This window comes from Fonsecaea pedrosoi (assembly GCF_000835455.1).
Source record: "Fonsecaea pedrosoi CBS 271.37 unplaced genomic scaffold supercont1.3, whole genome shotgun sequence".
NCBI lineage: Eukaryota > Fungi > Ascomycota > Eurotiomycetes > Chaetothyriales > Herpotrichiellaceae > Fonsecaea > Fonsecaea pedrosoi.
The window spans coordinates 3,484,020-3,509,962 of record NW_013550613.1 but is presented as its reverse complement, the minus strand read 5'-3'; the positions used below and the strand labels follow the sequence as shown (position 1 = coordinate 3,509,962).

Genomic DNA, 25,943 nt, shown 5'->3' with positions numbered 1-25,943 from the left:
ACGTGACAAAGATCTACAACATACAACCTACAACCAACAGGAGGCATGTATGGATGTAAGTATTTTGTGAGCGAATCAATTGAGCACAACAGAAAAGAGGACTCTATGATTTTCCAATCTGGCTTTTTCTTCTTCGTTCAAGAGAGTTTGCGGATTCACATCGACATCGATTGTAAGAGTCAACCATCGACCAGCCATGCAGCCATGTAGTGTAGATGATCTAATCTATCCATCGAGTTCATTCTACCATCTACCGATCTACCACGGATGAACAGAGGAATGGATCTTAATCTCTTTTTTTCGTGAGTATCATTCATCCAACCCCCTCGTCGCGTGGCGGACAAACGCCTCGGCCTCCCTCCTCACACTGGCGATATTGATCGCGCCGGTGCCGTACGCGCGCGCCACCGCGGCCTGGACCTCCTCGTCCTCGTAGAGAGTGTCGTCGTCGTCGTCACCACCAGCACCACCGACACCCGTGCCTCCGCCCTCACGCTCGCGCTCGACGGCGACCACGGCGCGCCAATATGCGTCGTCGCGGTCCTTGAGGGCCGGGTTGCGCACCACGGCGTTACGTGCGATCGAGTACGCGCGCAGATTCGTCGCGGCCATCTGCAGCACCAGGTTGGCTTGCGTGAGGAGCTCATCGGTGCGGCGGCGCGCGAGTTCCGCGTCCGCTGAACCAGGCCCACCTGCTGATGTGGAGGGGAAGAGGTAGAACCGCCCCGTCGCCGACGCGTAGATGCACAGCGCCACCGCGATGTCGAACGCGCACAGGCCGAGGTACCGCGCCGTGGTGCCGAGCCAGAACGTCCCCGCGGGGGCGACGGTGCTGATCGCCACGGGCGGCGCGTATGTCGCGGTCAAAAACACGTCGGCGCCCGCGAGGACGAGCGCGCCAAAGACGGCGGCGCGGCGCCACGTCGACGCTTCGTACCCGCCCACGGTCTCCGAGGTCGCGAGGCCCAGGCACAGAACGTGGAAGAGGTGCGGGAGCACCGTGTTGGTCGGGAGGTGGTACAGCAGGTACGAGATTTGGTCGTCGGGGTGGCAGAACAGGCAGTCGCGCAGGGTCGAGGGCCCGAAGCGGAGGTAGAGTTGGCGAAGGCTGTCACAGACGTTGTCGTTAGAATTCATATCATGCACCATCAATCCGTCCGTCATTCTTATTCGCCGTGGCAATCTGGATCGAGTGGCGGGAGAGACGGAGGTGATGACGATTTTCTTTGTCGTTCCCATGATTTGTTCCGCGAAATCGGGAGGACAGGGAAAAAACTTACGCTGGTGAAGTCAACTTTGCCCTCAACGCCTCGTCCGCGGCCGAGAGGGCCCCGTTCTCGCGCAACATGGCCAGCCGCTCAAACAGCACGTCCGTCGGCACCGACAGCCGCGACTGCGTGGCCACAAAGACGTTGTGGTCGGCGATATCGCCTCTCAGCGGCCACGACGCGTACAGAAAGACGCATATCGACACGAACAGCGCATTCAGCCCACGGCTGGTCCGCTTCGGCAGGGGACGAGGCGGCGGTCTGGTGCGGTAGGCGGTCTTGAATGCGGCGTAGTAGTTGATGGCGCGTGGGAGGATGAATGTGAACAGGAGAGGCCAGAATGGCTTTACGCTGTTTTCCTCAGGCAAAAACCACCAGTGGATATGTTAGTCAATCTGGACTTTTATTCCTTCTCGCGGGCGGTGAGGTGACGAAAAACCCCTTTCGAGAGTATGGAAAGGATCAGGGACAGAGGAATGAAGGGGGTGTATGTGAGTTTGTAAGAGTGGGAGGCTTACCTGCTCCACAGCGTCATGGCTCTGAAGGCGGACAGTCGAGACTCATGCTATGAGTAAAGGGATTGTGTATAGACAAGAGTACAAGTGTGTCTCAGTTTCTATTGACTAGGCAGCCAGTGCGTGGCAAGGCGTGGGTATCTACGTCTGTTAGTATGTAGGGGTAATATTGACGTTTGAGACTAGCAGTGTCGAGAATATATACGGAACAACAATGCTCCGAAATACGACAAGGCTGGTACTTGACTCGCTGGTAAGGCTGGATCGTAGCGCCATAGCCTTATAGTCGTGACTAAGCATTTTTCCACACAGATCACAACTGCAATAGACACATACTCCTCAAATCCAGTCCAATCCCAGAGGGCGGGCGACGGTCGCTTTGATCTGGTTGTAACTGAAGCCATTATCTAAGCCACTCCGAGTCACGCTGAGCGCCACGAAGCGTTCCCTGAGCATTTACTGAACAACAGGAGACTGTAAACCTTCAGACTAAATCAATCTCCATGGTTTCAATCGAAATGAAACAAGCGCGCATCAGAGTTTCGGCATCAGGTATTTGGACTCTGTTAGATGAACCTCCTTCTCGTGCCATTACCTCCAAATGCCCTAGACGGTAAAATTGCGTTTTTCCCGGGTCGACAGGTTTGACGTGGATGAAAAGCCATGTGTGGTCTTCTTCCACTGACGCCAGCAGGATATAGTTTGGCTCCTGTTCCGTGACTGCACTGGACGAGGCGTTGTCCGCAAAGTACCTTCCAGTCAAGGGGAAGTTGGGGTCGTTGAATTTGTCGCTGAAGCCTTTGAAGACGGAGCATGGAAGTCTCAGTGTGGTCGGGAGGAGTTGTGATGGCTCAAGCAACAATACCGGGTGTACCTTTATACCGTCGGCAGCTTCCCGTGGCATCTTAACCGGATTTATGCTGTGTGCCCAAGACCAAGATGGTACAGAATCCAGAGGACTTTGTCTTTGCTTGTCTGCAGGGGCGACGTACCATCCCAAATCCCATGGAAGACCGTCTAGAAAATGCCCAAATCGTGGTTCCGGCTTACCACAGATCCTCGATACCTGATTACCAAGTCCGATGAGCGCAGGTATTCTATCAGAATCCTTTGTCAAACCCAAGTTGGAGTGAATTTCAACCAGGGCACGCCACCAGTTTCGGATATTCCGCTCTCTTTTGGCACTTCCGCCGCTCAAAGCGCGGTGATACGCGATCTTGAAAGGCATATTTGCATTCTGATGGCTGGGATCGTCCAATGCTATTAATTCTCTCCAAGCTTGTACGTCATGAGAAAAGTTGAAGGCTGGTCCGGTTCTCGTGACGTCCAGGTCCGTAGCCATACTAGGGACTTGGTGAAACCCACATTCACAATTCGAACTCTCGAGGCACTCCCACATGATTTCTAGTGGCGTAAAGAGGACAAATCGCCGAGATAAGAGTCTCTCTTGCAGAACCCAGCCTCGAGTGAGGCAAGTCCAACGAAAATGTAGGCGCTTTGGACGTAAGGGATCGTACAGACGGACAGTTCAAGTCGGGGTGTGTTAAGGCCTCTCTCACGTATATTCTGGTTTTGTCGTGTTGGATGCCAGAGACGCAAAACCCCTTGTGGGTTGGATCACCTACCGAGAAGCATGCATTTTGCCCAGTAGCCGCCGCTACCGTCAGAATGGCTCCTTCATAGACCGAGCCCATCAATTTTGACTCTTTCTCCCAATCCTCGACACTATCCTGAATGATGCAGAGGCTGTCGATCCAGATATATCGGATCGGCATCGGGTCAGCATATTCGGTCCTATGCCAAGTTGAAAACTGCCTGGCAAACGTGATGGCGTCCTGAAAAGTCGGCGTTATCCAAGTCCAAGGAATATTTTCTTTGAGAGAGCTTATATTGCGCAGGGTACATCGTGGCATGTGATCTGTATCAATCCATCGGTGGCTGAGACAGAGATAATGCCCTCGAGCTCCATTGCTTTCCACCAATGCTAGCTGATCTGCCTTTGTGATATCGATCACTCGAGTGGGCAACAAAGGTGCGTCGGCCCCATCCCCACAGGCTGGATGATCGGCATTGCATGTTTTGAACCATGAGAAGACCCTCGAGAATGCTTCTGGAGAACCAGTGTTTGCGGAAATTTGAGGAAGAAAGGCAAGTCATCATCATGGCCGGGTCGGGAAGGGCTAGACAAGCACTGGAGCCAAGACAGTCTCTGGCGTGCTGCAGGCATCTTGAAGATTTCCAGCTTGATATGTACCGCCTCAGACAGTGTGGTTTGGATATATGCATGAATGTATGCACCGCGGGCATTGTGTTCACGGTTGAACATGACATTTCTGGCTACAGTAATGCCTTTTTTGTCTCGTAAGAAGCCGAGGAAAGCCATGAAAAAGCATAATGTTCGACAGCCGTAGCAGATGTCTTGCTGGCGCGGCTCAGTCAGGCGTGTGTCGGGTTTATGCTGTTCCCAATCACTATCATCAAGTCTCCCAAGACATCCACTTATATTGTAACTGAGATACGGAAAGTAAGAACGGCAAATCTCACAGTCATCCTGGGTATAGACCCAGACCCGCGGACGAAGCCCCAGGAGCCGATAGAGTGCCTCAAGATGTCCCGATACAAATCTGGGTGTATATGCCTGTTCTTTGGGCGACGAGCTTTTCCTGTTGATTTGTCTGAGACGGCTCAGACCCGTCGACTCGGTGGTCGAGAAAGGCATCGTTCCGAAGAGACCACTTGGTAGAAGGGTGTGTCGCCGCACACATGTCGATCAACTCGAGGCTGAGCTGCCTGAGACGAATGCTGGAATCTGTGATATCTGGGGCCTTGGCAGGGAAACAGTCCCAGTCACATGATGATTAGTTGCATGTGCCCAAATGCACCTTTTTGTGGAATTCTCTCAAGATAGCAAAAGCCTTACCCCGTATCTCTCTGCCTTTCTGTTCCGGTGTGTTGAAGAGCGAACTCGAACTGGGTCCATGCATGAATACCTCACAATAAATCACGTCTTGGAATTGGTATATGCCAACATGCGGTTAGATATGTAGAGAGCATGGAGAATCCATCAAGTGTTTCTTTGCCTGGTTTGATAATTGACCCTGCACAAGATGAGGGAGTGCTGCCCAGCTGTACAGCCAACTTCAGATTCCAAACACTCTTCGCTACCTGCGCCTCACACAAACTCCTCGCTAAGCCTTTCAAGTTCGTCAAGGGTGTGCCAAAGAGCTCTTGCAGTCTTCTCGGGTAGCAAATTGCAGTAGCACCACCCTTCTTCAGGCCGTGTCATTTATTCTTTGCGCTGCCTGACCCCTCTTCGGTCTTTTTAGCTGCCGCTGTCAGACTGGTCAGTCGGTTGTCTCGTGTATATAGGCTGGAAAGTCGCTGTGTGCCCACCTTTTGCTTGTTTTTCTCGCATAATGGCTGCTTGGGCTTCTTTCGTCCGCTGAAACTCGGTGCCGGACTGTGTATTTTTCTTTTTCTGTAATCGGATACCCGTTAGCCCAACTTCACACAGCTCCGCGGTCTTGATTCGACAATGCAGGGCGCAAATCTGCAGGTGTGTCAATTCGCACCTGTCCAGACTGTTCCTTGATGTTCTTCTCGCGAGCCTTTTCTCTTTGGTTTCCTCGAGTCATGGCTGTGATGGGTGAGACAGAGGCAACTCTTTGCTCTAAGGTGGACTTGGATACAAGAGACGGTGCAGTTGCGTTGTCGCTAAGTAGCTGCGAGCAGTATGAGGGTGAAGGAGTGGGAGCGCAAGAGGGAGGGCAAAATTAGTTGGTGAAGACCGCAAGTCTGAGTGAGATGGGCCTCGCACAGAGCCGCAGTTTCTCGGAAAAAAGAAATCGCGCACCGACTCGGCCTCATCCGCAGCCAGCCCTACACCAGAGACACCTTTGTTTCGCCCTCCCACCTCCACATACTTCACTTACACGACAATCTCCAGTCTCTTTGTCAGTAAATTGTTATTCTGATCGCCGACAGACTGCTTCTCCCAAGATCTCATACAAGGTTGTTGCATACCTGAGATGCACTTGGCGTCAAGGGTCCCCAAAATGGAAACGCGCCCTCAAGTGCGTTTCAGGTTTGGCCAACCCTGAATCGTCGTTCAACCTCAGCCACTCTTTCTCCTCGTCTCTCCCCAGCCTGAGGAAGACATGGCATCTGCAACAGCTGCATGATTTTGGACCGAATTGGGCATCACTTGACTCGATCTCTCGGGATAACGCCACAGGTGGGAGCGTCTTCGTTTCTGAAACCGAGTTTGAAGACTTCTCCGACGGCACACCAACTTGACCAATGGACACGTCCTTCCCGTGAGTGATGCGAACCAGATACTACAGCTTCATCTCGCGCTCGCGCTTATGACGGTGGTGACTCTGAGACCCTATTTCTCTCCAGACCAGATCAATGGTAAAAAGATGGAAAGAGACCGCTGAAGGATAATTCATTTCTGCCGCTCCCTCCTCGAGTGTTGGCCACTATTCCTCTTTTCTCATGTACATTCACTTCTATTGATGGTCTGGCTGTTCAATAGCCTGCTGTCATCCTATTGTTCTATTCATCAAAGCGTTCGAGCCTGTTAATTGAGCCTACAAATATCTTTTCTTACACAAACCCTGAACATTTTCATGACACCCTGACCTGGAAATAATCATCATCTCCCAAAATCTACACGACAGGTATTCATTCGACTTAATCCAAAAGCAAACTGCAACATGCGCTTCTTCGGCAGAACCCTGGCCGGCGCTGGCTACATTGTGCTCAACGTCATCCGAGCGATGAACATAACTGCTCTTTTGGCCGTCATCGCGGCAAGTTCGGTCATGCTGGTCAAGACCTTTATTGTGTCCAAGTTTTTCTTTTTCGATGCCTGCGAGCACGTTCTCCGAGTCGTCATGAGTGGTAAGTTCCCAGACTGTGATGCGGTGGCTGGGATGCGGTGCTAAGATGTGTCAGGATTCCTCATCCTCACCGAACTCTCTCTTTTCAAGTCATTCTTTTCCAAGAATTGGCCTCTCTTCAGCGCCCGGTCGAGTTTTGTGATGCTCGGGCTTGCAATGATCTTCCTGGGGAACAGTCTTCTCGGAAATCTCAACAAACACGCCACCAGTCAGGAAAGCCTGGGTCTTCCATTCTGGCGGCTGGTGATAGCAGCTGGAATCATTGTGTTTGTGATGGGCTTCATCAACCTCTTTGCAGTAAGCAGATGGGCATCGAAAATCAGAGATAGACGCTGACCCAAACTTGCAGAGCTATATTTTCAGAGACACCAAGGCGCATCTCACAGCGCGACAAGTCCGATCCCACGGCGCGGTCGCATCACACAAAGCAGACGTCGAAGCTTCTACTCCAAAACCGCCGAGCCGCAAAAGTCATTACCGATCGTTCTTCCTAGGCAAGCGAGACTCATTACCCTCGTATTATTCTCGTAAGAACACGGATCGTGCCAACATGGCCGAGACACCCAAGATGCACCTAGCCATTTCGAGTCCTTTTCCACAAGATCAGCCTCTAGTCCGCAGTGCGCAGAGCCCTGGTGGGGCCAGCTCCAAGTACAGCCAAAGTCCCAAGAGTGAGCGATATGCCATGAGTCCTGAACTCAACCGGCCAGATTTGGCCCATCACCCTGCCATGACACAAGGCCATGCTATCTGAAGTGTGGACAAAAAACAGGAAGGGAAACATATCTGAGGGTTAGTGAGGGAAACGATGATGATATGGTTTGATCTCCATGGCATCTACACACATGAGTACTTCAGTCAGTGGTGACCAGGAGCCTCACATGGACCAAGAATGGGAGCCGTGGATGTTTTGCTTTTCTTGAATCTTGTAACAGATACCCAGACCCAGATGGCAAGAAATAATCAGACAGTGATGAGTTATGAGCAGCAATCAATCGACCCCTGAACAGTGCTTGATATCTGTCTCATGCAGCGGTGCTCAGTCCGCAGTGTTTATTTTTGAAGGCTTGATTCCAAGAGGCAGAGGATTCACACCCCAGCCAGTCAGACGGAGAGCGACGCCGTGACACCGTTCGGTTATACCAGTCGGGGAAGAGGGACGCACGAGTCTAGGGTCTCGACCAGCCTATCTGTTTTGACATGTGTGTTGTTTCCGACTGTATCTCTTGCTACAATTTGCCACTGTCGCTCTGGGCCTTTTGTCCCATCTCCCTTGTCCATCCCTCGTCCACCCATCTCATCCTATCCCACCTTTTCTCCTTGTACCTCTGTCCCTCTCTGTGTACCTATCTCGCTGTGTACTCCGTCATCACTCTATGGATTCGTATCCTACGGGTATTGATATGCCTTGTCGACTTTTCTCTACTTGTTCTTGTCCCTGTAGCTGTACTTTTACTCGTGGGGATCCCATATGTACCCCTCCTGGATGTAATATGTCTATGTAGGGTACATGGACTTGTACTTGTACTAGGCTACGTCTCACTTCGACCCTTTGGAATCCCTTTTCCAACCCCCACTCCCTTTTTCCGGTCTACCTTGTTGCCTTGCGTGCTCGCGTTAGGAGAGAAGACAAGCCACGAAACGCACGCTACGCTACGCGAACCAAAGCCCAACCATCCACCCCCCCTGACGCCTGACGCCTCCCCTCCCTCCTCCTCTTGACGCCCCCATGCCATGCACACCAAGGTACTTACCGAGTACCTTGTCCTCTAACTCGTCCGTGGCTCATGTACCATCTGTGCCTTACCTCGATCAGGACATCTGGATACCCAGCAAGGCAAGTCGCAGGTCGATTTCGTGGACCAGCAATTGCGAAAATCGCCACTCGGGTGGGGTTGTTGTGGTTGTAAGCTTTTGAAAGCCACCACCCCCATCACCCTACCTACATCGGTACAGGTAAGTACTCGGTACTTAGCCGTGCTTGCAAGGCTTGCGGCCCGGCGGATATATTTTCCTTGCGAGCGTGCTCGTGTACATACATACTTGTCCTTGTACTTGGGGAGTTGTAGTTGTAGATGTAGAGTCACCTAGCAAACCAGCAAGCCAGCCAGTGGTCATTCTAGTGAATGGATCGAGGTTCTACGAGATGCCTGCTCGAGCGGAGCGTGGAACACAGCCGCTGGAGTACTTGTACTTGTCCTTGTGCTTGTACCGAGTACTCGTAAAGTAAGGCTGAGCTAGAGAGGAGCAGCTGAGCTTTCAGCTCTCAGCTTTTCCCCCCTCCCCTCCCTCCTCTTCTCTCTAGCTATCTACCTACCTACCTACCAGATCTCGTAACCCAACTCGTACTTCCTTGTCCTTAGTCCTTCCCGTGTCCCTCTCCTTTTCCTTCCTCTTGTCCTTCTGCTTGTGCATCTACTCTTATCTCTCCTGCCGCTTCCCGCTTGCCATTCGGCATTCCCTATCCAGTCGTCAGCCACCAACCACCAGCCGCCGCCGGACCGCCGCCCATCCGTTTGTCTTGCCCCTCATAGCCGATACCACCACCGCCGCCGCCGCCATAACTTGTCCAGAGGGTTGAACTGTCAACCAGACTGCCACGGTGAGAGAGCGAGGCGGCACGAGTCAACCCAAATGGGATATTATGGGCCAGATACTCGTAGTCTTGGAGGTACATAGGTCGAGTGGGTAGGCAGGTGTAAGCACATGGCATGGTTAGTGATGGGTTCCGTTGACACTACGAGGTATGCACCTAGGTGTGAACTGGGTAGCGAGGTATGTTGGGTACAGAAAAAGAGCCGCATCCTCTGATACCCTCCCTGTTACCCGATGTGGACTTGTACATGTACGTGCACCGAGTACATGTACGTGGACAGACGTGATAGGTAGATACGACAGCAAGTAGACTCTCGGTAGACACTCAGTACGTAAGTACGTAAAGTACGTACTACAGTGTCACAGCGTCCCCTCCACATCTCCCGCCTCGCTGGTCTCCCTTTCCCCTCCCCTTCTCACTTCGCTCTCTGTGCGCGAGTGTGTCCATGTATTCTAAGTCTTCACTAATACTGGTGCTTACACCGATGTTAGTGAGGTACGGGGGTAAATAGTATTCTTCAACCGTATATGCGGAAAATACACCCTGTGGTACCATTGTCACTATCTGAGAAGAGCGAGTACCCGAGTACATTGAACATGGGCCTGTCTGGGTCCCGAATAACAACAAAAATCCCAATTTCTCCTCAATGCAATTCGTATATGTCATTACGTCGTCCTTTGGTTGTCGGCACACAACACACAAGTCGAGAGGCGTCCATAATCATGTCAACAACAGTGCTCGGTGGCCCGTAGGTCAAAGTATACCCAGAATACCAATCTCCATCCCAATCCCAACCCGTCTATTCCCATTCACCACATTCCGCGCTTTGCTGCTTTTCTCTCACCTCTCAAGTAAACATCCAGCTCGTCCTCTTCCCCGCCGGACTGCGGCTCTTGCTCTTCTCCCGCACCACGTACATCTTGTCTCCCTTCTTCACAAACGCGTGGTCGTTTGGCGTGAGTGTCGTGATCGTCTTGGTCTCCTTAACATACGGCCCCGTGATGAGCTTCCGCTCCTTGATTTTCCGCGTGTGCTCAAAGAGTTCGTCTTGTAGCGAGTGGTCGATGTATTTCTTGATAATGATAAATTCTTCGTCGCGCTGCACGTCACATGTGTAAAACGGAAGAGTTAGCAAGACAACACCTCCAAATTGGTAACACGGCTCTGTCGGCGATGCTGAGCAGAGCACAGACCGGACAACAGCAGCCGGGGCAAGACAACGTGTAACATGTAGGAAAAGATGAGTGGTACATACCGGATCCCATTCCCAAGGCAACCCGTAATGATCCAGCGTATCCGGGAGGAGATACTTGCGGTTGACCTTGATGTAAGTCGGACGGTGGAGGTCGATGGCCAGTGTTGCACGCTCGGCTTTCTTCTTGTGGAGCACCTCGTCAATGTACTCTGGACTGTAACCTGTAATTCCAAAAAGAGTGACACAGATTAGCCTCGTGCTCAGTCCAAAATCAACCCTTCCCAAGCCACCCCCCAACAGGGAGGGCTTCGTCCTGAACCATTGCAAGGCTTATAGAGACCATGCATGGCTAGGGACGACTAATAGTAATAGTAACGGCGATAGGGCCTGCGCATACCAGCATTCATGAACTTCTCCTTGACCTTCCTCTCGAATTCTTCCTCCTCGGCCTTCTTCTTCTCCTTCTCCTTCTGTTGACGTTCCTCCTCGTCCCGCAGAATCTTCTTCCTCAATTCCTCCTGCTCCTTCTTCTTGCGCTCCTCCTCCAGCTTAGCCTCGTAGAGAATGGCCTCACGCTCCTTCTTTCTCCGTAGAGCCTCTTCCTCCTCTTCCAACTTCCATCGTCTTCGCTCTTCCTCGCGGTCTTTCTTTATCCGATCGAGGATCCGCTTCTCCTCCTCCTCTCGGTGTGACATGCGGGCAAAGTCGAGTTCCTTTCGGAATTTGTATGGTAGATCGTCTTCTTCGATCGGCTTGGTTTTGGCTGGTTTGTGACTGGAGTGACGCCGGTGTCGTGATCTTGATCGGTCGCTTGAGCAGCTGGAACTGGAAGACCCGTCGCGGTAACGGTGGTGACGATATTCGCGGTGACGACTGCGACTCCGACTGTGATCACGATCACGATCACCTCGCTCAGAGAGGGCACCTGCACCTATATTGACAATCGTAGGTGCCACGCCTGCGCCTTGGCTGGATGCACGAGGGCGGCTTTGTGGCACCTCGAGGAAATTATTCACCTCAATGGGCGGCTCGTAGGTACGGCGACCTCGTCCTCCATATTCGCTGCCTGCGACACTGTGGACTGGCATCAACACATATTCCCGGTCAGACCCCGACGAGCGCCGGGAGTAGGGCATAATGGTTTCGATGATTGTAGCCGTACTGCCGTAGTACCCCTCCAACTACTAGCGCACTTTCAGCCCTGGCACAAGAGGCACGGATCAGATCGTAGGAGCGGTGGCGGTGGGGTAAACGCCCGATTGCTGATGGATATCCGGGGCGCAACGGTCACAACGGTGAATAGTTGGAAGGATAACGTCCAAACCACTAAACAAACTTTCGATCTGGTGATATCGGTGTCGATCTTGTTCACTGGGGAGTTGTGAGGAGAAGAGAAGAAGAAAATTCAGTCACGGTAATTCAGCTCTGTGGTGGGGAGGCTGCTCGCTTTTATCGTTTTCGTGCAGCAAGCCAGTGCGGCCAATTTGAGCCTGGATCGCAACCCACAAAACAAAACTTGGGGGCCGGGAGGACTAAAAAGGTCGACTGTCATGTATGGTATGCTGGCGATAGCTGAGTCAATCGAAACCCCGGTCGATCCAATGATCGCCTGTCAAACGAAATTTCAGGTTCGTAACGCCATGGCACTTTTGTCTGAAACAAATCACGAGGTCGTACCGCCAGGCCTCTTGTGCGCAATAGGTCTGAGATTTGTTTGAGCAGTCTCCTGGACACCAAGGCCGCCTGATGGCTATACGAATACCTGACGATCTGAAAAACGGAGGATATCTATGCTAAGTATATCGATTGCATAAAAGGTTGGTGTCAATTTCCACCCCTAGGTCAAACCAATCTGGCGGCAATGGACCGCCGTGGTTTGGTGGGCCCATGGAGGCCTGAATGCACGTCTGCTCAAGCCTGCGTCATTTGACATGCTTAGGTTTGGTGTAAAAGGTGGTCTTTTGCTTGCTCGTCTTGAGGCCCGACAGGTGCCAGGAGCATCCGATATTACGAGCAGTCCCCGTGGCGCATGGACGAGTAAAGCAGCAGTTGACTCTCCACATCTTGTCAGAGTTGCCACTGTCGCCTCGGGCATATTCAGGCATGTTCGCTGGGGAATGGCGGGCGTATCCCGTTGGCCAGCAGTGGTGTTGGTCTTTTAGCTATTATGTCAGCGACATGCTTGTAGGCGTGATCCGTTGCCAGGATCCTGTAGAAGATGCGTATGTTTATGACAAAATCATCCCTCTAGCGGCAAGATATCCAGATATCGGCGATCAGCATGAGTAGCAATCACACCGATGGAGAGTTATTCTTGAACCAGGATATTGGCGCAAGAATTCGTCTCGTGATGTTTTCGTGCTTGTCTGAAAGCTACAGGCTCGAGCGACATTGCCAATGTATTCAGGTGAATTCAAGACCACATCGTCCCGGAAATGACGCAAAGGAGAATGCCGGAGTGCAGCTCGATCCAGGAATGTCCTCCTCGTGCAGCAGATGTGTTGGCATTGGAGCAATCTAGCCTGTGTTGAAATCCACACGCTCTTCAATCGAAAGGGCCCATCACGATCGACCACCAGTCTGTAAGATCTTCTCAATGTGCTGTCGACTGTTCTTGTATGTAGTCTCTTGGTAATGTAATTTCTTCTCCAGATCCGTGATGTCCTTGCTCAGAGATGCTGCCTCGGAAGCCAAGCGCTTGTTCAGAGTCGACGGAGGAATGGCGATGAACCTGAGAGCCAGAAATGTCAGAGAGAAAGCGCAGGCCGTTGGAAGGAATTTCATACATTTTCCCAACCCCTTCATAGACATTTGTGTCTTGTGACAAAGATTTCAGCTCATTGGCCGTCAGTTGGTTGAGTCGAGCATCTCTCCGTTTGGCACTCAATTCTGCCTGCGTTTGCGTGATCTTTTGTTGGGAAAGCAGTGCTTGAGTCTCGACTTCTTGAAGCAACTGCTAGTGGTGAGTAGAGATGGACGATTCGGTGAAGAGGGGTCAGACCTTTTGCAACGCAGCGTTGGGAATGGCCATCTTGGATGAGTACAACGTGATAGCCAGTGGAAGATGATGTACAGTTTTTGAGCCTCAGTTTGACTAGATTGGAAGATTACAACATCCGCACTTCAGGGTTACCGTTCTAGGCAACTTGGAGTACACGCGCCCAGCCAACGCCCACAAGCATTCGAGGGGTACCAAGGGCCCAGGTAACTACCGAGGGGCTACTTAGACCCGATGCAGACGTCGGCTTTCCGAAGTTTAGGTGGCGAGGGGTTGGCTGCGATCGCCCCCGGGGGTCTTGAGCCGTTCAGGACCTGGACTTCCAGGCATTGCTTCACGTGTCAGGGCACCAAATGATCTGCCTGAGGCTTCCTCCTTAGGCCCTTTAGCTACCTAGCTAAGCTCTAGTTAAGCTGCATCGGGCCCGGCGACGTCATTTGGGTGTCATTTGCCCGCTTGCGAGATAAACAAGTTTATCACCGCAGCTCCACCGCGAACGTTTTTGTGCGTTGTAAGCCCTCGCTTTACTCAACTGCGAAACCCACCTTTTCCATCCGCATCCGTAGCCACCATTAATTCCCTGACTGAGGACCGGAGCCTCTTATAATCCTGGGAACTACCTCCTGGTCGCTATGTTTTCGACTTAACTCCCAGGCTCGAAACGACCGAAAATCTGTACAGCATCTGTCTCGTTACCAGAATGCCCGCATGGCTTCCCTCCATCCCATATCCCCCGCCAGGCCAGCCGGGGTACTGGCATCCCGTCACGAGCACTTTACAGTGGTGTGAAGAGGTACGGCGGACGCTATTCTCTTGAATTACTGAGTTGTCGAGGCTGACACGAGAAGGATTATTACGCCACGTACTACTCCGCCGAGATCATCAACACTCTAACCAACCTCATGTTTATCTACCTGGCATACAAGGGAGTTCAGAGCTGCAGAAAACATGGACACGATACCGTATTTCAAGTGGCATATTTTGGATATTTCCTGGTTGGATTTGGCAGTTTCATGTTTCACACCACCTTGAAATGTGAGTCGGTGCATGCAAAGATCAAGTACATCCCCCCTCTTCGATCGCTTGATCTGACCCAACCTTGATTCCCAGATCCGTGGCAGTTGGTCGACGAGCTCAACATGATATACACTACTTGCCTCATGGCCTTTGCTTCCCTGTCCTACTCGCAACCTAGACAGATACAAGTCTATCTCGGCGTCTTCTTAGTGCTATTCTGCGCCTTTATTACTGCCTACTACCATTACCTCCAAGACCCCGCCTTTCACCAGATTGTCTACGCCTTGTTGACCGTCTTTATCGTCGTGCGCAGTGTCTACAGCATGGAAACGAGTCTGCGACCGTCGTTGAGGAAATCCGAAGAAAAGCACCGTCTGGAACGAGAGAGGTTAGGCCTCTCGGTGGACGTTTCAAGAGAACAACAAGAATATGAGAATAAAAGAGACCTGGAAATCCTAAGAACCATGTGGTGCTTGGTGGCGTTTGGGGTGAGCGTCTTCCTTGGCGGCTTCTACATCTGGAATCTGGACAATCAGTACTGTTCCACGCTGATACGTTGGAGGCGTAGTATCGGCATGCCGTGGGGTTTCTTCCTCGAGGGACATGGCTGGTGGCATCTCATGACCGGCATTGGCGCTTATTGCTATATTGTGTGGGGCATACACCTTCGACACATTCTGAACGGAGATCAAGAGCACTTCCAGATGGTCTGGCCCAGCATTTTCACGCTGCCAGAAATCGTGCGAGTATCAGATCCGCCGGAGAAGGAGAGCAACAAAGTAAACGGTGCTGCTACTGCCAACGGGAGTGTCCATGAAGCTGCCAACGGAAATGTAAATGGGAGTGCAAATGGCTACAGCAAAAAGACTAAATGATGTATATGAACATATCAAGACACGCAATGGATGAGCTGAGCTGTTGACTTGGATTCCGAGAGGATCCATCTTCGCTCTTTCTTCCACCCACCCTTCTCCCTCCCCTCGTTTCTGAATAGTGAAGTGCCGGCGATGTGCTGCTGTGTAGGACCCTTCGACCGGAATCCTCGGATGCGGCTTGACGAAAGACACAAGCACCTTGACCTCATTTCCCCGTGCGTATGTTGTGTCCGTGCCGTGGGATACATACTCGGTACATACATACATACCTATGCACAACTTTACGCCAACCTAGAGCGAAGAGGGAAACCCCACAAGTGCCCACGTCCCGATCTCCGAACGAACCAAAGCAGCGCGAGGCTGGTCTGTGCCCTATCAAGACGTAACAAATACTCGCGCTTGAACAACCCCGAACCGTGACCATTAAGGTTCTTTACTATTTCTATCTACAAAGACAAGGACTAGCAAAGGGGGGTCAACTTTGGGACAGAGATGTGCGAAGGCGTCTGCTATGGAATATACTCCCGTTGTCTTCCCTGGGCCAACATTGCACAATTCCAATCTACTCCCCGATTTGGCTTCTGGGAAGTCCACGAGTCGAGAGTCTCATCTGGTCTTATTCTAATCTAGTGAGACGCTGTATCCAAAAAAAGGAAGAAAGAGAAGAAGAAGACGAACGGAATAGGTGAGGAGGGGCTCTAGCAGAATAATTTTGTTGTTCGATTGCGCCTGGTCTTATTGGTCCTGTATGACCCCTTTCTTAGACGACACGAAAGCTGTCGATATATTACGAATGGCAAACCCCTTTCCATCTATCACCCCCGTATTTTGCGATTTCGGGAATAAAATAGAATGCCGCCTAGTGTCCACAGCCCCGAAAGGCAAGCTCCTCTCGATTTCCTAGTATAGAAAAGGTACAAAAGGTGAAACGAGGTACTATACCTCGTATACCCAGACTCGTCATCTCAGAAGAAAGAAAGTGAATCGTCAGAGCGTCTTGTCTCTATGGTATCAAAATGCCCTCGCATACACGGCGATCGAGATATGAGACTTGCCGCAAAGGCCCACGCTCTGCCCGTAGCACGGAACGCAGTTGGACAGCAGCGTGACGGTGCCGGTGATGGCCGCGCCGCAGTAACAGTCGGCGGTGGCCCCGGAGGCGGCACTGATGGTGCCGAAAAAGTTGGCGCCGTTCTTGGTGATGCAGATGCGGGCGCACTGCGCGTCGATGTTGGCCGTTGCGCTGCCCGTCAGCGTCGCGTTGAAGCCGCCGTTGGTGCTCGGGCTGTCGAATCCGTAGTTCCCCAGCGTGACGCACGTGCCCGCCGAGTTGCACCCCTGCGCCCAGCAGCCCAGGTAGGCGAATTGGATCGAGTCTGCACCCTTTGGCCCTGTTGCGCCTGTCGCCCCGGCAGGGCCTGATGGTCCTGAAGGTCCAGATGGACCCGCGGGTCCGGTTGGCCCCGTTGCACCAGTGACACCTGTAGCTCCGGTAGGACCAGCAGGTCCGGCTGGGCCAGATGGACCAGAGGGCCCTTGAGCACCGGTGGCACCTGTTGCTCCTACGAGAAGATCCGTGAGTGACGGTCAAGAAGAGGGTGGAGGGTTTTTTAAGCATGTCGTTAAGACGTTGTCTCCGAGTGACTTACCAGTAGCTCCGGTCGGACCTGGGACACCCTGGTCTCCCTGTACTCCTAAACATTGAAGTATCCGTCAGTGTGTGTTCTTTCGAAATATCTCGGGTGAACACTATAGGTTCGGAATGGGCCTCGTTCATGTGACATTTTCCACTCGCGAGGCCCCTTCGCAAGATCAAAACCGAACTCCTCCGTATGTAGCAGAATTGGACTCGGTCTTGTGCGGATTTGTCGAAAACGGGACTTGCATGATCTTGGCGGTTGGTAGTCGTACCTTGTAATCCTTGAACCCCTTGTACTCCTTGCGCGCCTGAACAGATATTGTTAGTTCATGTGGCCCCGAACACGCTTGAAATGCGCGAAAGATGACTGCTTGCGTACCAGTTGCGCCTGTGGGACCTGTCGGGCCCGAAGGGCTAAAGACGACTCAAAATCAGTATGAGAACACTCGGTACATCAAGGATAGCTGGGAGGTCGAGCGTCGCCGACATTGCAGAGCTACCTCGGTCGAAGCAAGACTTTGCGAGACCCAAGCACGGAACGAAAGTCGACAACATTCCACTTACCCGGACGGCCCTACAGACTGTCAGCATCTGAAGTGTAGCTGGTATGTTCGAGACTTACCTGATGGTCCGCTTAGTTGTGGAGCTCCCACAGCTGCAGCGCAGCTACTGACTCGTGTCATGCTCAGGCTTACAAAAAGACAATCGGATGGCGCCACCAATGGGTCGCTAAAGACGGCCACAATGGTATTGTCAGGAAGGACACAAAATCTTGCCCTGTTGTTGTAAAACGTGGCATTACTCCACATGAGGTTGTTTTGGGTGTCGACTGAAAAGGCAGTGGTGATGTCTCCGGGGCTCGCACTGGCTGTGAAATTTGCATATGTTGTTCCAGAAGTGATACCGAATTGCAAGGCTCCGGCACTGGAGTTCGCAAACAGCTGCCCATTGACCAGATTGTAGACCACGGCATTCTGGCAGCTATCTGTAGCCTGTCCGGTTCCGCCGAGGAATACGTTTCCCTGGCGCTTTCTGAAGCGATCATTACCCTGAGATTGGAGCACCATCATAGATAGCATGAATGAATAACTCTCCACGTAGGAGAAAGAGGGTGATGAGTGGCTTAGGCAGTCAGTCGGCGTTGGAGGTTAAGGAATTAAATACTTACGTGGTATGTGCTAAAGGGAGTTGGAAAATTTGGTTCGACTGTGTTATGAACATGGAGCTTGTGCCTGTGTATATAGTGTTGATGCTTGTGGGAGCGTTGGTGATGTCCAGCGTCAGATAGTCATAGACCTTTAGAGTAGTGTTTGCGTAAAAATAATAATCAATGCGTATCTATGAAACTCCTTTAGCAACTGGGAAAAGATTATCTCGAACTTACTCACAGGGACCAAAACCAGAACTTTTGTGACAACCACTTCAACCGAGCAGTTCTGGTCTGCTCGCCGTAGCACATTTCGGGGAATAGGCTGCGTTGACTTCTTCACGATTCTGTTCTCCACAACACTGGGAATATAAGTTGCGGAAGTATTTCTGGTTAGTAAAGAAAGCAAAGTCAAGACCCAGACAGCGATAATCTCCAGCAGAAGCATTGTGGATGGATGCAAAGCCTCGCTCAAGGGCAAATGAATGACTGAAATGAATGACTAAAAGATACAACTGCTAGGGAGGGAACAAGCGCAGATAGAAGAACCTGATATAAGAGCTGGATATATTCGGCAGGATACCAACAAACGGCCTGACGAGGGCTGGAGCCTCGCGGACCGGACAACCCAAATGCATGCTAAATGAAGAATGGAACCATGGTCAATGCTGCGGTCATCATCATTCACTTCGACTCTACCAGAGCCTAGAGGGATCTTCATCCGATCATCACCCTCCCATATTGCGTTGAAAGCCGGAATGCTTGTGTTGCGGGAGGAACGCGCATTGAGCAGGCGGCACGCGCCACCCACCGAAAGTATGATAGATGAAACTGAGCAGCGACCTGCCCCTCAGCATCCCATAGACAAGCTGCAGCCTTCTCGTGAGATTGTAAAATGGTATGAAGGTCAGCCCTGGTGGCGAGTGTAGTTGAGAGAAGAACAAAATGCGGGAGGCGGAGAGTTCAAAGAGCGTGACTGGCTTGGCGCGTCTTCCTGCGTCTTGGCGCTCCACTGCCTGATGCCATCCATTGACATGTACAAGTAACTCGGATACGCCTGAGCTGCACCCCTTCAGTAGTGCCAATAGACAGAGCCGCTGTTCCTCTGACAGGGGAAGCAATGGCGCCGTGAGCTCAGCAAGACCACATTTCTATGCCACTTCACCTCGTCCGTATCACCCACTTCCCAAACATAGTCCCAGTTTACTGTCTTCACTATCTCAGTCGACCTTCCCGCCACAGTTTGTACCTTTGAGACTTCTGAGGCACAATCGACTGGCACATCCCCAATGGCCGGGCCTCCATCAAACCCAGCTACCTCTTCGAACTTCCTCTCTACGCGTCGAGCCCTCTTCGACACCCTCGCCTCTTTCCTGACTGTGGCAACTCATCACATCCTCTATCTACGTCGAATCTATCCACCGCTTTCATTTCTCGCTGCCAGGGCATATAACTGTTCCGTTCGCCAGAATCGTCATCCTGCAGTCTGTACGTGGGTCAACGACGCCGTCGCTGCAGTCCGTGATCAACTCGACAAGAACACTGTCGAAAAGGTTTTGCTGTGCATCTATGAATGTGATAGCAACCGTGTCCTCGAACGCTGGACATTTGACCTCGGATCTTTTTCTTCGACTGGTCTAGATGCCTCCAATATCCATCTCGAGTCCACCCCGCCCGATGATGGCGACCTGCTGAGTGACCAAGTCAACCTGGCCGATCTAGAAGCCAACTTTCGCGCTACCTTGTCTCGGATTAGCACATCGGCAGCCCGACTTAGACCCCTCCCTGAGGGCCCTGGCGCTCCTGAATGCAGCTTCACACTAGCTATTGAGGTCAAGGACAGGGCTGATCGTCCCGTAGGGCGAATCGAGAAGGAAGAGCGCAAGTGGATCGCGGCAGAACCACAGCCAAACTCGTCGTCTTCGAACCCAGGATCGGCAAAAGATGAAAGAGGATTGACCACTACGTCCCCACGAACGCATGCAGTTCGCCGTGTTGAGGTAGGAGAGCTGCAAATGGAAGTCTGGGTGGAAGAAGCAGCGGCCAAATTTGAGTTTTCCCTCCCCTCAACGTCGTCCGGATCATCGTTACCTCCAGAACAAAGAGCAGCAAATATGTCCTACGGTGCAGGAAAAGAGAAGTTTGATCCAGAGAACATGTATGCCTACGATCTCGAGCCACCGGACGTCAACCGCAAACCGCAAGGGGGAGCCACGACAGACTATCAACGAGGTTGAGTCACGCTATCGCTGGCATCTCATCACGCAGTTTAATGCGGGAACTCAGTCTGTGTGAGAATAGTCACAATTGTCGAGGGTTGAAATCAATGCAACCAGACATAGTCGTCGCAGGAGATGATGGCAGAGTTCCTACGAACTAGTCCCTCACCATTGCTCTAACTGGATCGGCGAGGCATTTCACATTGAGCTCACTCAGGAATGATATCTCAGGCGCCACCACTCTCCATCAACTTACAGTATATGGCTGCGCAGTATGATGGGGCCGATGCGCCATGAAATCGCCAAAGATGGTGTCACACTCTCTATATCCACTCCTCGAGACCTACTCCTGTTCGACATCAAACGGATTTGCGAGTATATGATCCAGGCTTCAATGCCGGTGACACAGTCTACAGGGCCTCAACCGCTACATGCCACGCGTTTATGTCTCTGTAGCCAGAGCTAAAGGCTGATGCCATAAGATTGCTCGGCTACAGATACCCAGGAGCAGGTTGATGATCAGTGCAAACGTTGGCCTTCTAAAGTTGGGTGTTGGCGGCGAGGGACAAACTAATGAGTTATCCTCCTTGGAAACAACACCCCCCTTTGCAAACCGCTTGTGGTCTTGTGTTGGGTCACAGGAACTATCCCGTTTGCTTTGGACAACAGGTGTTTTGTTCAGACGACCTTTTACCGATATAAAGCCCTCGACAAAGCGCGACAACAATGGCACCTCTTTCATTATCACTATATCACACATTATCATGTGCCCCATTCCTTTGGACTGCCTTGTGACAATGATAACCCTTTGTTTGCCTTTGCAGCCTTTATATGCTAAAGGTATGTTGCAGTTCTTTTTACCTCTCCAAAGACCAACATTGCTGAGATCACCTTCAGCTACTTTCAAACCGCACATACAACCTATCACCGTTGCTTAATCAACTATCGGCGCTCCTATCAACTCTACCCTTCCACCGAATTCACAACACAATGTCGCTCACTGTACCTGGGCTCGTGGGACTCTTCGTCGGAGTTTCTCAAGCTCTGCAGTATCAAATCTCCCAAAACTACTCCGGCTCCGACTTTTTCGATCACTTCGACTTCTTCTCAGACCCCGATCCAACACATGGCTTTGTGAAGTACCAGGATTTGGCTGGAGCTAATAATACTGGATTGGCAGGGTTCGCCTCGAACGACGTTTTCCAGAATGTGGTTTATCTAGGAGTCGACTCGTCCAGCGTTGCCCCAGGCGGCAGGCAGTCCACCCGCATAGAATCCAAGGAAGTCTTCAACCAATCCTTGCATATCGCCGATATTAGACATATGCCAGGAGGCATCTGCGGGTCATGGCCGGCATACTGGCTAGTAGGGCCACAGTGGCCAGATAACGGGGAGATTGACATCCTGGAAGGAATCTCACTTCAACCCGTCAACAAGATGGTCCTTCATACGAAAGCCCACTTGATGGTCTCCAACATCTCAGACCCCAGTGTTGCGAATGCCACCGGAATGCAAATGCAAGGCACTTTTACCAGCCTTGATTGCAGTACTGACATCACCGGAAACCCCGGCTGCGCGGCGTCAGGCACCAACAACTCGTTCGGCAAGGCCTTCAACGACAATGGCGGAGGTGTTGTGGCCACCGAATACGGCCCGCAGTGGATATCCATCTGGAATTTTGGGCGTGACGAGATTCCCGCCGACGCTTTCAGTGGCAGTCCCAACCCAGAGACCTGGAGAACCCCTGACGCTCACTTCATGTCCGCAGACGGTGGCCCGCTGTCTGGATACTTTTCCAACCTCAGGATCGTCATCAACACCGCTCTGTGTGGAGACTGGACGAACGGGGACTGGGCCAACTCGGAATGCGCGACATTGGCCCCGACTTGCCAGGACTATGTTGCCAATAACCCGCAAGCTTTCAAAGAGGCTTACTGGCTCATTGGAGGTATTCAGGTCTATCAGCCAGTGTCTGGCGGATCGAATATCACAGACGGTCCTTATGCAGGTGCGGCGTACCGTCGTCATGTTTCTCGCATGCATCTCCGTCAAACATCTTGACTCGACCTTATGGTTTGAGATCTGGCGAGGTGTCGATCATACGCAGACGCTAAATCAGTGCAGGCGAATGCATCGTGCAGCCTGACTTGGACAGACATATCGTCTACTCCCAGTTTGTACTTGAATAGACAAGAGAAAGAGGGGAATATATTACAGACAACCCAGACATTTTATGTACAGCGCGAGGAATACCAAGATATAGCAAGAAGAAAACCCCTTTTCCATAATGTCAAGAGTGACGAGTTATCGTTGGCCTAAACACAAAAATTTCCATGGGATCATGTACTTCGTCGATTCTCTGCACTTCTTCATAGTTTAATCCTCTAGGAGGGCAGATAATAGTTCTGGGTATTCGAATAAACTCATTAGTTTTAAGCCCTAAAATGAGCAAAAATGCTTAGGGACAATTTGGTCTAATCGCAGATACAATTACTATTACGGTGAAGTCGAGTCTTTTGTACCTCCGTACTCGGTACTCTGCACCTCACTTGTTGGGAACGTTTTTTAGATTGTTTGAAGAATTATATAACTATCGGTAAAAAATATACGCCTCGAAAGTAGAGCTCTCATCTCACCTCATGTACTCATGTACGTTTCCGTCTCAGGCGCACCGCACCCTGCTCGTCCTCTTCGTTGAGTGACAAGACCCACGCCTCGTCGTGGAACATCTGGCGCTTGAAGGACTTGTTGATCTCGCGATCGGACGTCTTTGTCGTGGCGGGGTCGCGCAGGATCTCCTCGACCTGCGGGCTCAGGACCTGGGCGTGCGCCTGCCAGACGTTGTTGATGGAGGCGTAGGCCGACTGGGCGCGGAAGCTGAGGACGCCGGACAGGGAGAGGGCGATGAAGCCGACGAGGGCGACGTGGACGACCAGGCACCCGAGCACGATGAAGAAGCCGAGCGACCGCGTCGGCTGCAGGGCCGCCACGGAAAAGCTCGCCGAGTAGTTGGACGGGACGTCCCAGTACGGCAGAAAGTGGTAGAAGCCGTCCGCCGTCACCGTGTGCAGGAGCGCCTGGAGCGCCAGGGCGGGTGACTTGGTGGTTTTCAGGACTTGCTGGAAGAGGTCGACGCGCTCTTCGCTCACGCTGCGCATGCTGCCCGCGAGCGACGGATCCTGGTAGAAAAGGACTCGGGAGATGTTCGGGGCGCTCGTCCCGCCGTAGTATGTCGAGGACCACACGCGGTAGAAGTTGAGCGTGAGCGAAAAGGGGTTCACCGTGGCCAATGAATCTTGGTCGTAGTAGCTGTTGTTCTGATACACGGCGTCGCGGTCCATGTCGAACTGGCGCTTGAGCTCGCTTTCCGAGAGTCGCAAAACGCCTCGGTCCTCCAGGGATTCACGTTCCAGGGAAGAAGCGCCGATTTGTCGCAGTCCTCCACTGAGCCCCGCCGGCTCGGGAGTCGACCTGGTGCGATTTGCCTCGATCACCATGTTTTTGGTGTCAAAGAAGCCGTCGTAGCAGATACTGGCGTCGATGGACCGTGCCTGGTGCGAGGCAGGTACGGGGACGAGATCACCGCTGGAGTCGTATTGTAGCGTCCCGTCGGGCTGAGCGGACGTAATTCGAACCCACTGGTTGCGAGGGTCGAACTGCCAATCCGTTGTTGCATTCCAGAAAATCGTCGAGAATGTAGTTGTACCAACGTCGAACGCTGTATTGGTGAAATTCAAGACGAGATAAGCATGTCCAAGTGGGATCCATGTCACAAAGGTCATGTTTTCAAATTCGCGGGCCCACCATTTTCCGTCGTATGGGCTGCCGGAAGCAATCACGTAGTACTGCAGCGATGTATTGTATGCCGGGTCGACGGCACTTAGGAGACCACCAGCATGGGAGTCGATCTGACAAACACTCGTGGACCATTGATCCGATCCTGCTCTGACGGCCGTCGGGGACACCTCGGGCACTGAACAGTTGAATGCAGTCAGGTTGCCATCTGGGGGTAGGATGAGCATTGGCCCGAGCGACTTGACGGGACGGACTGTTCCCACAAAGCTGAGATTGTTGCCTTCCCGGCTGCTCCCTAGCAAGCTCAGATCCTGGAACTCTGGTCGGATGCAGACGACGCGGGCGTCATATATCGTGGCATTCCCCCGAAATCCCAAGAGATCAGCACGACCTTGGTCGGCCGTTATGGGGAGAAATGACCGAATGACTGGGCCCGTGTCATCAATTTCGGGCTCTTTCACTGCCTCTTCAGGGCGAGAAGACTCTGCGAAGATGGGATACGACGGCTGTCCACTAAGGAATGCATCGTTGTACCTCGGTATCTCGTTCAGCCAGACCAGGCCGTATGTGTCGTTGATCAAGCCCAGTGAGCTGGCGGTTATATTGAAGGATGTCGGGATTGAGGCCGCAGACAGATCCGAGAGCAGCAGTGTAGAGCTGAACTGGGATAGCAGAGTGGTGCATCCAAGCAGGGAGGTAAGAGCGACGAGGACGAGAGGGATTTCCAGGTGGCGCCATTTCTGAGCTACGAGTATCGCAATATCCCATGGACCCGAGTTGAGATACCGCATGGTGGAGAGCTGGAGGATGCTCGAAAGGGGAGCTCCTTTCGCCAGAAAGCTCGAGGCGAGGATCGAGGTGCAGAGGATGGCCTGTATCGAGACAGCCCAGCGAATGCACACCGAACACAATGCGACGCTCCTCGCCGCCCAACCTGAGAGCACGATGCTGTGCCAGGTCCTCTGCTCTGGGCCCGAGTACCACAGGAAAGCCAAAAAGGCGTATACACCCGCCAAAACACAGTAGGTGACGACCAAAAGCAGTGTAGGTACGGCAAGAGGCCTCCATGGTCGAGGTTGGCCGACCTGTACCTCGGATAGGTGTGATATCGGGCTCGATTTCAAAGGTTGCTGCTCGTTGACAGTATCATTGGGCTTGTATGAGGTTGGAGCCCCGAGGGCATAGTCGGGTGTGGCCATATTCACACCGTCTGACCGTGTAAGACGGGTTGGCAAACATCCTAGAGCTCCCGGGTGACCCAAACTGGTGAATGAGGCTTTCGCGACCCGGCGGACGACCTCTAACCTGATGATAGTTGTCTATCTTTGGATCAGTTTTTCTGTCAAGACCATGGGGAACGAAACTGTTTTAAGATTGCCCGTGCCAGGAACCGCCCTGCCGCCATCATGCGTGTTCTATTCCCACTGGGGATAAGACCCTTGAGGCGCAAACTGCTCGGTTACAGATAAGGCAGACTTTAAGCGTTGTGCATTGTCTTGGGCATTGTGTATTGCTAGCCCCCCAAACCCCCTCTATGCAGCGCGCCAAACTCCAGAGTGGAAGCCAAGCTGAGTAGAAACTGCCCGCGCCTCACTTTGTTGCTGGTGTAGGGTGATGCCGCCCTATTCTCACCCTGTCCCGCGTGGGGCCCAGTAGTGAATTGCTACAGGAATGTGCTTAGTCATCTTCATGGGGACCAATAACAATGGTGATTCTCGGCCCTCAAAGTCAACTGACACGGCAGGATATAAAAGCAGCGATGCTGGAGTCTCCAC

At 52.3% G+C, this 25,943-nt stretch overlaps 11 protein-coding genes across 11 annotated transcripts; 4 read left to right on the top strand and 7 right to left on the bottom strand.

The window, feature by feature from the left end:
* Positions 1 to 309: 309 nt before the first annotated feature.
* On the bottom strand, positions 310 to 1,803 carry Z517_05197 (uncharacterized protein; the record flags this gene model as incomplete). The annotated part of the gene is made up of 3 exons (XM_013430524.1): positions 310 to 1,108; positions 1,281 to 1,619; positions 1,787 to 1,803. 3 exons carry the CDS (start codon positions 1,801 to 1,803, stop codon positions 310 to 312), a joined length of 1,155 nt encoding a protein of 384 aa, XP_013285978.1.
* Positions 1,804 to 2,267: 464 nt separating this feature from the next.
* Z517_05196 (uncharacterized protein) lies at positions 2,268 to 3,125 on the bottom strand (the record flags this gene model as incomplete). Its single annotated transcript, XM_013430523.1, has 1 exon — positions 2,268 to 3,125. The coding sequence occupies one exon, from the start codon at positions 3,123 to 3,125 to the stop codon at positions 2,268 to 2,270; it is 858 nt and encodes a 285-aa protein (XP_013285977.1).
* Positions 3,126 to 5,065: 1,940 nt separating this feature from the next.
* Z517_05195 (uncharacterized protein) lies at positions 5,066 to 5,418 on the bottom strand (the record flags this gene model as incomplete). The annotated part of the gene is made up of 3 exons (XM_013430522.1): positions 5,066 to 5,115; positions 5,177 to 5,261; positions 5,356 to 5,418. The coding sequence occupies 3 exons, from the start codon at positions 5,416 to 5,418 to the stop codon at positions 5,066 to 5,068; spliced, it is 198 nt and encodes a 65-aa protein (XP_013285976.1).
* Positions 5,419 to 6,501: 1,083 nt separating this feature from the next.
* Positions 6,502 to 7,441, top strand: Z517_05194 (uncharacterized protein; the record flags this gene model as incomplete). Its single annotated transcript, XM_013430521.1, has 3 exons — positions 6,502 to 6,688; positions 6,743 to 6,984; positions 7,037 to 7,441. The coding sequence occupies 3 exons, from the start codon at positions 6,502 to 6,504 to the stop codon at positions 7,439 to 7,441; spliced, it is 834 nt and encodes a 277-aa protein (XP_013285975.1).
* A 2,689-nt stretch (positions 7,442 to 10,130) lies between these two features.
* Positions 10,131 to 11,614, bottom strand: Z517_05193 (uncharacterized protein; the record flags this gene model as incomplete). Its single annotated transcript, XM_013430520.1, has 3 exons — positions 10,131 to 10,382; positions 10,539 to 10,699; positions 10,876 to 11,614. 3 exons carry the CDS (start codon positions 11,612 to 11,614, stop codon positions 10,131 to 10,133), a joined length of 1,152 nt encoding a protein of 383 aa, XP_013285974.1.
* Positions 11,615 to 13,040: 1,426 nt separating this feature from the next.
* Z517_05192 (uncharacterized protein) lies at positions 13,041 to 13,509 on the bottom strand (the record flags this gene model as incomplete). Its single annotated transcript, XM_013430519.1, has 3 exons — positions 13,041 to 13,209; positions 13,265 to 13,431; positions 13,480 to 13,509. 3 exons carry the CDS (start codon positions 13,507 to 13,509, stop codon positions 13,041 to 13,043), a joined length of 366 nt encoding a protein of 121 aa, XP_013285973.1.
* A 667-nt stretch (positions 13,510 to 14,176) lies between these two features.
* On the top strand, positions 14,177 to 15,368 carry Z517_05191 (uncharacterized protein; the record flags this gene model as incomplete). Its single annotated transcript, XM_013430518.1, has 3 exons — positions 14,177 to 14,269; positions 14,325 to 14,511; positions 14,587 to 15,368. 3 exons carry the CDS (start codon positions 14,177 to 14,179, stop codon positions 15,366 to 15,368), a joined length of 1,062 nt encoding a protein of 353 aa, XP_013285972.1.
* A 1,011-nt stretch (positions 15,369 to 16,379) lies between these two features.
* Positions 16,380 to 18,602, bottom strand: Z517_05190 (uncharacterized protein; the record flags this gene model as incomplete). The annotated part of the gene is made up of 7 exons (XM_013430517.1): positions 16,380 to 16,930; positions 17,018 to 17,054; positions 17,280 to 17,421; positions 17,572 to 17,581; positions 17,630 to 18,129; positions 18,176 to 18,345; positions 18,396 to 18,602. The coding sequence occupies 7 exons, from the start codon at positions 18,600 to 18,602 to the stop codon at positions 16,380 to 16,382; spliced, it is 1,617 nt and encodes a 538-aa protein (XP_013285971.1).
* An 841-nt stretch (positions 18,603 to 19,443) lies between these two features.
* Positions 19,444 to 20,391, top strand: Z517_05189 (uncharacterized protein; the record flags this gene model as incomplete). Its single annotated transcript, XM_013430516.1, has 1 exon — positions 19,444 to 20,391. One exon carries the CDS (start codon positions 19,444 to 19,446, stop codon positions 20,389 to 20,391), a length of 948 nt encoding a protein of 315 aa, XP_013285970.1.
* A 972-nt stretch (positions 20,392 to 21,363) lies between these two features.
* Z517_05188 (uncharacterized protein) lies at positions 21,364 to 22,434 on the top strand (the record flags this gene model as incomplete). Its single annotated transcript, XM_013430515.1, has 1 exon — positions 21,364 to 22,434. One exon carries the CDS (start codon positions 21,364 to 21,366, stop codon positions 22,432 to 22,434), a length of 1,071 nt encoding a protein of 356 aa, XP_013285969.1.
* A 584-nt stretch (positions 22,435 to 23,018) lies between these two features.
* On the bottom strand, positions 23,019 to 25,367 carry Z517_05187 (uncharacterized protein; the record flags this gene model as incomplete). Its single annotated transcript, XM_013430514.1, has 1 exon — positions 23,019 to 25,367. One exon carries the CDS (start codon positions 25,365 to 25,367, stop codon positions 23,019 to 23,021), a length of 2,349 nt encoding a protein of 782 aa, XP_013285968.1.
* Positions 25,368 to 25,943: the final 576 nt, after the last annotated feature.